The sequence below is a fragment of the Lygodium microphyllum genome, chromosome 30 (assembly GCF_053477565.2).
Source record: "Lygodium microphyllum isolate KBCC chromosome 30, Lygodium_microphyllum_v1.1.10, whole genome shotgun sequence".
NCBI lineage: Eukaryota > Viridiplantae > Streptophyta > Polypodiopsida > Schizaeales > Lygodiaceae > Lygodium > Lygodium microphyllum.
Window position 1 is genome coordinate 7,787,664 of NC_141164.1, and position 10,717 is coordinate 7,798,380.

The 10,717-nt window shown below is 45.5% G+C and overlaps 1 protein-coding gene across 1 annotated transcript; it reads right to left on the bottom strand.

Moving 5' to 3' along the window:
- Positions 1–952: 952 nt before the first annotated feature.
- Positions 953–5,789, bottom strand: HSL1 (HAESA-like 1). Its single transcript, XM_087672527.1, has 2 exons — positions 2,360–5,789; positions 953–2,089 (listed from the first exon to the last, which is right to left on the bottom strand). The coding sequence occupies exons 1-2, from the start codon at positions 5,292–5,294 to the stop codon at positions 1,605–1,607; spliced, it is 3,420 nt and encodes a 1,139-aa protein (XP_087528653.1). The 5' UTR covers positions 5,295–5,789; the 3' UTR covers positions 953–1,604.
- Positions 5,790–10,717: the final 4,928 nt, after the last annotated feature.

Here is a 10,717-nt window from a genome sequence, read left to right on the forward strand (position 1 = left end):
GAAGAGAGAGGGGGAGAGAGACAGAGAGAAGAAAAGCGAGGAGAGAAGAAAAGGGGAAGAGAGAGAGAGAGAGAGAGAGAGAGAGAAGGAAAAGAGAAGAGAGAGGGGAAGAGAGATAGAGAGAAGAAAAGTGGGGAGAGAGAGAGAGAGAGAGGGAAGAAGTAGTAGAAGAAAAAGAAGAGAGAATTTGAAGAGAGAGAGAGAGAGAGAGAGAGAGAAATTTATTAAGAGAGGAAAGAAAAAAATTAAAAAAAGAGAAAAGAAAAAATTAAAGAGAGAATGGAGAGAGAGAGAGAGAAGGAAAAAAAAGAAAAAAAGAAAAAAAGAAGAGAGGGAGAGAGAAGGAAAAGAGAGGAGAGAGAAAATGAGAGATTACACGTGAGAAAGAGGGGAGGGAAAGGGGTTTTGATTGAAAAAGGAAGGTTTAGAAAGATGGGGTAGGTTCGAAAAGCTCCCTGGAAATTCGAGGCTTTCCAAATCTATAACAAAAATAATATAGCAATAAGATATTGAAGGTTCGAGGCCTTCCGAATCTATAACGAAAATAGTATAGTAATAAGATATCATAATACATACAGTTGGGTTAAGAGTTTATACACATTTCAAATGGTATAATTACTTGAGATTGTATGCATGTGCTTACCATAGCTTCAAAGTGGCCACAAAATCAAGCATGGTATAAATGTGAAGTGTGAAATTATGTTATGTGATGTGCATTCCCCATCAATATTGAGAGGCCAATAGGGTAACACTAAAGGAGACATTGTTTGAATATTTTATATGAAAGGCATATCATATGGCTCAATTGCTTAACTCATGTAAAGCCTCTAAGGTGAAAATGTTTGGTTCTACCAATGAAGAGTACAGCAAAAAACGAGAAGCTATTGAGGTATGATTAGGATTGTAATGATGCATTTTTGTACAAATCTTAATTGGCACTAAAATATGCATTGTTTGAAGCCTTTATGAAACTCGAGATTGACATGCGGCACATCAATCGTGAAGCACCCTGATATTTTGCATGCAAAGCACGCGATTTTTTCGTTTGTGGGCGACGGGAAAGTGCAAAGCGAACGAGGCGAAGCCTCGAGAACTTTGCAAGTTTGCAAACCCCATGTTAGCATCGAGAACTTTGCAAGTCTGGAAACTGCGTGTTAGCGAGTCGTCAGCTAGTTTAAGCCCAACAGCATAATTTTGCTTCCTTTAAACTTGTCTCAAAAAATGCAACATTCCACCAATACCTGAGTGCGTCACTTGCGGGGAGAACCCCTAACTGTGTATTACTTGCAAGTTGCAACGCATGGAAGATGGAAAAATATGGAGAAACATAAATTTAGAGGCGCGATGTAAGATGGAACTTGGAAGGTGACCGTGGAAGATAGAATTACAGTGCTGAATATACATACAGACAGGGAGATGAGGAACATATATTGCGTTGCATGTGGGAAGCGCCGCCCCAAAACAGACATGGATGAGGCCGTACTAGGTAGGTAGGTAGGGTCGGGCCACTTTACCGTTTATAAGTTTGGGCTTTATAGTATGCGAGTTATTATTATTATCCAGATTCTAGACTAGACTAGATGATGAGAAAGAGTTCCGCTCTTCTATGCCGCACCTTTGAGCTGCTGACGATCATCGCTGCTGGTGGTACAAGAAGGCAGGTCATCCACAGTGCAGCCAGCGGGGTGGTGGGCCGGCAGCTCGCTTCTCAGGTTTGTACCGGTCCTTTTGATCCAGCGTTGCCTGTGCGGATCCGCCCGCACAAGCATGTCCACGACCTCTCTCATGGAGGGACGGCTGCTGGGTAGCGCAGCTGTGCACATCAGGCCTATTCGGAGGACCAACAACATGTCCTCCTTGGAAGTATCAGCCAGCCTGCTGTCCAGCACCTCTGCCAAGATATCTCCGCTCTTTACCTGGCCGCTCGTGGTGGTCGACGAGAGCTTGTTGCAAACCCATTTCACCAGATCCGTTTTCTCCCCAAAAACCTCGGGAGCCACGGGCTTCTTCCCCGTCACCAGCTCCAGCAGCACAACGCCGAAGCTGTAGATGTCACTCTTTTCCGTCACCTTGGCTGTGTAGGCATGTTCTGCAAAAGAGCCAAGTACTGGAGTTTTTAGTAAAGCTACAGATGCAAGAGGAGGGCAGATGCGCACATGAGAAAGGCAGGCTATGAGTCTGACATTGATTGGAGCATGGAGCTGAATACTTTTTTTTTCTACTGTTTCATAACATTGATAGCAGTGGAGCAGAACGCTTTAGACTGGCGCGTGGCCAGCACATTCCACTCAACACAGAAACGAGCGGATGCAGAGGAACCATACTAAACAAAGGTGCAGAAGGTACTAAACAAAGGTACCTGGTGCGATGTAACCATAGGAACCTGCTATATTGCACGAGGACAAAAAGAGAGAGTGGCCTTGCATCTTTTGGTGGTGGTGCTGCTGCTGATAATGGGCCGACGTTAGTGACGCACTATCTTTTTCTTGATCAGTAGAGGCGGTACTGCAGTGCTGTTGCATCACTTTGGCGACGCCGAAGTCAGCCACGTGGGCATTAAGGTGGGCGTCCAGGAGGATGTTGTTGGACTTGACGTCCCGGTGAACGATGGGAGGGCAGCAGTCGTGATGGAGGTAGGCCAGGCCCTGGGCGGCGCCCACCGCCACCTTATAGCGGCTGGCCCAATCCTGCAGCAGCAGCTGCGGCGCCGCCTGGCCCTTGGCTTTGGCGGCGGCGCCGCCGCCGCCGTGGAGCAGGTCGCCCAAGCTTCCGTTGGGCATGTACTCGTACACAAGGAGCTTGATGCCTAGCTTGTCGTTAGAGCAGCAGCATAGCAGTTTGACGATGTTCTTGTGGCGGATCTTCCCCAAAGTGCTCACTTCCGCCTTGAACCCACGGTCTGCATGATGAGGATCGAACGATCCTTTAGCTGGACTGAACGACTCATCACCGTCGTAGGCGATAATGCTGCTGCAGTTCCATAATTTCTTGATAGCCACTGTCTCTCCGTTTTTCAAGGTGGTCTTGTAGACTCGGCCTGAGCCGCCGCTCCCTATCACGTTATCCTCGTCCAATCCCTTCAGGATATCATACTCACTGAAGCCTAGCTTGTAGAATGACACCAGGCTCCAGCTGGAGGAGGACCACTGACCGAACTTCTTGAGTGAGCTGCTGCGGCGCTGCAGCTGGAGAATGGACAAAAGGAGGGGTTTGTGCAACCTGTAGAGGCAAACCAAGCCTCCAGCCAACAGGAGGAACGCGGTAGCGAAAGTAGCTGCCAGCACCGCCTGCAGCAGCTTGGCCGACGATGCCCACTTGCTATGCCCCCCCCTCCCGTCTGCCCGGCCCGCGCATCCCCTGACGTCCGTGAAACCTTTCCCGCATAGCCCCTCGTTGCCCTTGAAACTGCTCTCGAACGCGCCTCCTGCGAAACCCGCCGGCACCTCGCCGGACAGGCGGTTGTACGAGACGTCGAAGACGACCAGGCGGAGCTCGGCGAGGGATGGTGGGATCTCTCCCGTGAGCAGGTTGTGAGACAGGTCGATGGTGTTGATGATGGGAAGATCGTCAAGGAAGGTCGGGATGGAACCGGATAACTGATTGCCGGCTAGGTTTAGAACTGTCATTCGATTGCACGAGGCAAGCTCCTCCGGTATCGCACCCGAGAAGGAATTGAAATGGAAGTCCATATCAGAGAGATGGACCAGCTTGCCCAGTGCAGCAGGGATGCTTCCAGAGAAGAGGTTGTGAGAGATGGAGAACAGCGTGAGGTTCCGCACATCGCCTAACTCATCAGGAAGGCTGCCAGATAGGCGATTGTTGTCGAGGCGCATGGTCGACAGCGTTACTGCATTCCGAATGTCTGAAGTGATGCTACCCTGGAGATTGTTGTTATGAAGCTCGATTATGGAGACAGAAGGCAGGCCCCAAAGGCCTGGAGGCACCGACCCGCTGAGCTGGTTGTTACCCATCCTCAGACGATGAAGGCTGCGGCACTCCCCATATTGCGGAGGAATGCTGCCATTGAACCTGTTATTCATGATCACCAGCACCTCCAGAACCCCACCCGCGCAGGCGTATGGCGGCAGAGCACCCTGGAATTGGTTGTTGGAGACGTCCATCACTTGCAGCTGAGAGGAGGCTCGCCCCAAACGCTGAGGGAGAGGCCCTGTAAAGCTGTTGTTAAAGAGGGACAACGTTGTCAAGGCGGGGAGGTCTTGCAAGCCTTCAGGCAGGGACCCAGATAGCTGATTGCTGTACAAATTAAGGCTCTGAAGGTTCTGCAGCTGCGTGATGCTTGGAGGGAGGTAGCCTGTGAGCTGGTTCATGGACAGGTCCAGATTGGCGATGCCTGTGAGGTTGCCGATGTTGGTGGGAATCTGGCCTAGAAGCTCGTTGTTGTAGAGCTCCAACTGGTAGAGCATTTTGAGGTTGAAGATGGAGGCCGGGATGGCACCAGTGAGCCTGTTGAAGGACAAGTCCAGATTGGAGAGATGAAGGAGGTTACCGAGGGTGGGCGGGATGGGCCCTTCGAGACTACAGCGAGGCAGCCACATGTATACGAGGGCCGACAAATTGCCCAGCTCAGGGGGGATGAAGCCAGGAGCAAAAGGGTTGTAAGCAAGCCGGAGGTACTGGAGGCTAGTTAGCTGGCCGAGATGCGAGGGAATGGTGGCATTGAGTTGGTTGGCAAACAGGTCCAACTCCACGAGACGTGGTAGCCGGCCAAACGCCTCCGGGATGGAGCCGGAGAAGGTGTTGTAGGACAAGTCTAAGGTCTGCAGGGAGGCTCCCAGCAGGTCCACATTTTGGGGCAAGGTGCCCGTGTAGAAGTTTGAAGACAAGCTGAGATGCTGTAATCGGCTGCACTGCAGGAGCTGGGAAGGGAAAGGCCCGCTCAAGCTGTTGTTGCTCAGGTCCACAATCGAGAGGTTCGGGAGGTTGCCGCCGCTGCAAATATTGCTGGGGGAGTCTTCTAGAGAACCAGCTAACCCGAAGCGGGAGAAGTTGAGGCCGACGATGGTACTGTTATCGGGGCTGCAGATGATTCCCCTCCAATTGCATGGAGAAACAGAGGCAGACCAGTCATCCAGCATGCCTGAGGGGTCTACCAACGTGGCCTTGAGGTTGAGGAGGAGGGCGAGGCCGCCGCTGCTAGCAGCGCCGGCACCTGTTGTAAGGCTGATGAGAAGGAAAAGGAGGGCCGCATGCATCATCTGCAGGTCCATCATCAGCACACGTCCACTTGCTACCTCTGTTGGCCGAAATGCTGTCCACTGCGACCGCTGCCGCATAACACTCAGAGATTTGCTCCTCTTCTAGGCCTCCATGATCTGAGCTTCTCTCTCAGTTCTCCATCTGTTTGGAAATATTTGACCGTCGAGCCTTTATGGACCTCGTTCTTTTGCTTTTGGGAACACATACAAGAGTTAAGACCCACAAGAGACATGACTCACATCGATAGCAGGGCATCATGATGATGGACGGGGATAAATATCGGACCACGGCCAGCGCACAAAAGCACTTCGCCCCACCCCTCTGGCCTCTAGGCACCAGTGCGCCACTCCCTTCAGGCTACGTACGGTAGCCACCTAACCTAGCTGATAAAAAGTGGTGAAGCGCCTCGCACTGCACTGCCGCCGATCAATCACCAGCTTCTGGCCTACATAAAGGTGGATTCTACAGGTAACGCCCCGAGTTCCGGGGTGGTAGAGAGGCGCTCTCCTCCAGTAGGTAGCCTACATGCATGTCATGCTCTGCCCATGACTCTCTCTCTCTCTCTCTCTCTCTCTCTCTCCAGATCTAGGTATATCTCCCCCCTTCCAAGTTCCCCCCTTCTCACAAAGCTGCTTTTCAGAACAGGCAAGTACCTAAGCTGACTAGTGACTACTATAGCCCGTGGTCAGCATCAAATAATGTAGCAATAATTTGTATCTAGGGGCCTACCCCAACTTGTCTAAGATCCTGATCATCCCTCTATCGAGATGCACATTAACGACATATGCATATTAAATTGTATATGTCTAGAATCCAGATAGTCACCCTTTCTACATTTTCCCAAACGTTTTTTTACCACCAGGCTCGGATTTGTAGGTAAAAGGTATCATGAAGCCTCACTTGTGAAAAATTCATAGTTTACCAGATGCCACGCCGACCCTACTTGAATCTTTTCGTGACAAAATAACGAGGACTTGGTGCAATTAGTTTAGACTTCCATGATATACAACCTGGTTCAATAATCGATTTGTGTGCAGTGAGCATCATCAAAGCATAGTAAAGTTTTAGCCATAACTTGGAACTTTGGCTAACCATAGTTGATTCTCTTTGTTCCCTTCTTGTCCAATGGATACACCCAAGCTTTCACTTCCAACCTAACTTACTTGCTCAAACCACATATAGATGTGAATGTTCCTTTTCTTTAAATATGAGGCAACTTGGATAAACTCCTCATTATTTATCTTTCTTTAATCATGCCTAGATAAATGATGTTTGACTCATGTCACATGTGTGAGTGTGCATTGACCGAGTTTGAGAAGCATTTTCTAATTTTCTCTTTGTTACAGAAGTATGCAATCTTCATTTTCGAATATTAGACTCTTCTTATTTGTTTTAAATCCTACACAACAGGAGGGCTAGCGAGACATGGTGAGATGCACATTTTGCCCAACTTTGTACAAACTAATAGTTGTTAGTATCCATAGTAAGTGCTTATCAATCAAGCTCTTTGTCAGACTTACAACTTCATGATAGTGAGTTCCATGGTTGATGCTTTGGGAGAAAGGATCAAAATAGAGGCCACAATCAAAGTTTCCCTCATAGTTATTTGTTGTTACTTATTGAAGATTCTTTGATGATCATCTTCCAAATTAGGGTTTGCTTGCTTTAATGATCCAAAAGAATACATTGTGTAACATAGTATTCAAGATTCCAAGTAAATCTTTTCAAGTCAAATCAATGTTCACCATCATTTTTGCAACCACACCACACATATTTGCGCATGGCAAGCAAAACCTTTGGTCCTATGCCCTAGACAAAGAGACTAGTCAATGATGGTGAAACAAAAGGTGAGGGTATGTCCAACTAACTAGTATTTACACACTAGAATGTCAAAACATGTAAGTCTTCTTCTTTACCAATTATGGAAGAATCCATCATAGGGCCATACCGTCATGAGCATGGACCATTTCGTTGATATGAAATTATAAGAAGAGAGAAAATAGGCATAGGGCCATACAGTCATGAGCATGGACCATTTCGTTGATATGAAATTATAAGAAGAGAGAAAATAGGCAAAGAGTGCAATAAAAGCTTAGGCCTATGTGGTTGGAGGTGTACCTATTGTAGCAAATAAGTGTTGGTATCAATCGTTTGGACACACTGCTTTGAAACCCCTTCCCTACATGTAATCATACTTATACTTGCTCACTTAAAGCTTAAGGTTCATGTCTAACATATGAGTTGTCACCATAAACATACACCCTTGTCTAGGTGTGCTCAAACTTCATTTTTTCCAAATTTATTGGTGAGTGCGGAGGGTTAGCAAACTATTTTCTAGGTTAGTGCAAAAATAAAGTAAAATAAATTCTATCTCTATCATTATATTCTTATTAAATCTTGGCCCATCCAAAGTTCTTGTTTTCCATCATGAATGGCTAAAACACCACAAGCATTGAGTTTGTAAGTAGCTATCTACTTAACCATCGTAAGATGAAAACGTTGCTTAGCTTAAGGGTTCAATCACCTTTGAAATATGGTAGGAGAGATTGATGTGATGGACATGATTTTATCATGTGCTTAGGATAAAAGTTATCGATACCTAAATACTTTCATCATTGCCACATAATCAAATATACTTAAGTGCACTCTTAAAAAAGGTATGGCATATCTCATGTTATTCATGGTAGCCAATAAAGCAAAACCTTATTTGGTGCATCTAATACTAAGCATGCTTATGCTTAAAGCAAAGCCTTACAAGCCTCTCCTAACTACATTGATGTTTCATTTGTCTTTTTTGCATTTTGCAAGTGAGCTAATGTAATATCAATATGAAAAGAACTCTATATTTTATGAGGCAAATGGAAAGAATTGTCTCACTTCCTCATGAACCTAAAGCACATTAGGCCTGTTTGAAAACTTCTCAACATGGAGACCTCGTATTCTTGTTGTGGGATCTCTTTTGTGAAAGGAAAAACAAACCACCAAAATGCATAATCTCTTATCTTAGGCTAACTCTAGCTTCATCCTCAGGGAGTCCACCTTGTAGAACATGTAAGATACCACGTGAGCTCAAAAGAAAGGGGATAATATAAAATTTACATGATTATATTTACAAAATGGAGTTTTTAATTACAATTTGAAAAAAAAAATCGTAAGTTTAATAAAGATAAAGGGGGTCATTTTAAGACCTTATGGCATGTAAAGGGTATTTCTTAATATCATTTGAACACACGTCATATAGATGATTTCTTATAGGTGAACCCCCCGAGGCTTCATCCAATGCTCATTAGGAAAAGAAATTCCATGTCTAGAAACATGAACTACACTCACCTCATAGCTCATTATGCCCCTCTTCGTGCAATTATGTATGAGATCTACTGTCCAAAGCCACCTGCACAAGGGTATGATCACCTTTAATGGTTCTTCCTTATGTGCATTGTTGAATGAATGAGTGCGTTAAATGGGATCTACTTCGGCACGGGGCGTGTTTTCAAGGAGAGATAAAGAGTGAACCAAGATGCTTGATCTTTTCAAACATCAAGTATATTGACATGTACATGGGTGAAAACACATGAGTAATTTCATAAAATGAAGAATTGATTAACAAGATATCTACATAATTAATATGCTTTAAATGGGATGGAAAATGATACTATTTATGTATGGATTCTCAAATTAATTCATTTTTGTGAATGTTTAATTGTTATGTAGAGGTTTAGTAGATCTAGTTTGCCTCAATAAGATATTTATTTAGAGATTCTGACTTGGAAAGACATTAAAAATTTATTAGTTTCCTAAAATTTATTGGTGCCAATGGTTATTGGACTTAATAAAATGTGATGACCATTATTAACCTTAGAGATGTATTCTTATTTTATGTACTTGTATTTTCTAGCAATTAAATAATTGAAAGAAAATAGGAAAGATCAGAGCTGTTTAATATCGACGTTTAAAGCGACAAAAATACAAACAACAAAATTTTCCCCCGTCGTCGCAAAAAGCGTCGTTATTAACGATGCCATAGAAACGTCGGTATTAGCGTCGCTATTGGCGTCGCTATCAGCATCGCATTTGCGACCCCAATAGCGACGCCAATAGCAACGCTAATACCGATGTTTTGCGACGCGCATAGCGACGGCAATAGCGACGAGAGTAGTAAAATTTGTAACGCTAATAGCGATGGTAACAGGGATTAAAAAAAATTTGTGGTAGGGCAGTATAGCAATGTGTGCTTTATGAGAGCCATACAAAATAGTTTCTGCACTACTGTGTACAAAGCGCTTGCAAACAAAAAGAATGTATACTGAAATCATAAAATTGATACATGAAATAAATACATGATCACATAAAAAGCGATTGGTACAATCATGACAGGATATTACTAATACATAGAAAATGTCTACATAGATCAGATGACTCAAAAATAAAGGTGTGTGAGCTCCAGGGATCCAAGGGCGAGCTACAAATCCTCGTCCCCCGAAAGCTCGTCCCACCGCAAAGGAGCATCAAACGGACTCTGCTGAAAAAGAAACAACACATCAATCCACCATACTATAATGCATTCAAATATCTCATGGTAACTATAGACAAGAAAGATGAGTAACTTCCAGGGCCGCCACGTCTATACAATCGGTCGATCAATGCATTGAGACCGTGCCTCTCTGCATATCGAGTCTCAAGGCCGATCGGATCGCGATTTGTAATGGAGTGCTACAAAGAAAACAAAATGCTAACTGTTAGAAATATGATTGTCAGTACAAAGAATATTTCAAAAAAACAAACAAGCAAAACAAAAGAAAAACTTACAAAGTCCTCCAAATATGTCCTGTGGCCGCCACTCCCAAGATGATGGACCACTCTGGCCTTGAGTTGTGCCCTCGTCGCCTCGCGTTGCTGACTCCAACGTCTTGGAGAATCTGTAACCTCCTTCCTCAGTCGGCGACAGTCGTCTGCATCTAACCACTCAGGCTTTGCAACCCCACTCTTGATTGCCTTGTGTGCGTCGAATCGTCTATGTGACATGTATGCACGCATGCAATCCATCATCCAGCCCGTAGAGAATCTATCTACTGCGGCTGGCACCGGAAACTCCTCGTGCAAGGATGCTACTATGTAGTCCTTGCTCCCCTCCGGTATGTTCTTCCAATGATCCAAGACGTTGTACCGAAAAACTTGTTGGCACAACTCTCTCATGCGAGCCATCACCCTCCTCCCCTCATCATTCATGATGATGGCTCCTGACCTACTATCGACCAGATATCCATAACCCCTAGGAGTCTGCCTAAGATAGGTCCTCTCCCATCTGCGTCCACGCTCCTGGGCATATCCAGGAGACCCCTCTACATCTAGTATACCGACAAGGGATCCCCACAAGTGTGACAAATCTTGGAGGTGACGCAGCTCTAGCTGAACGACAAGACGGAGATACCAGATCTGTGTCTCCACAGTAGCATCTCCCTGATCCCGATGCACTCCCTCCCTCTGGCCCAAGTCGTGAGCG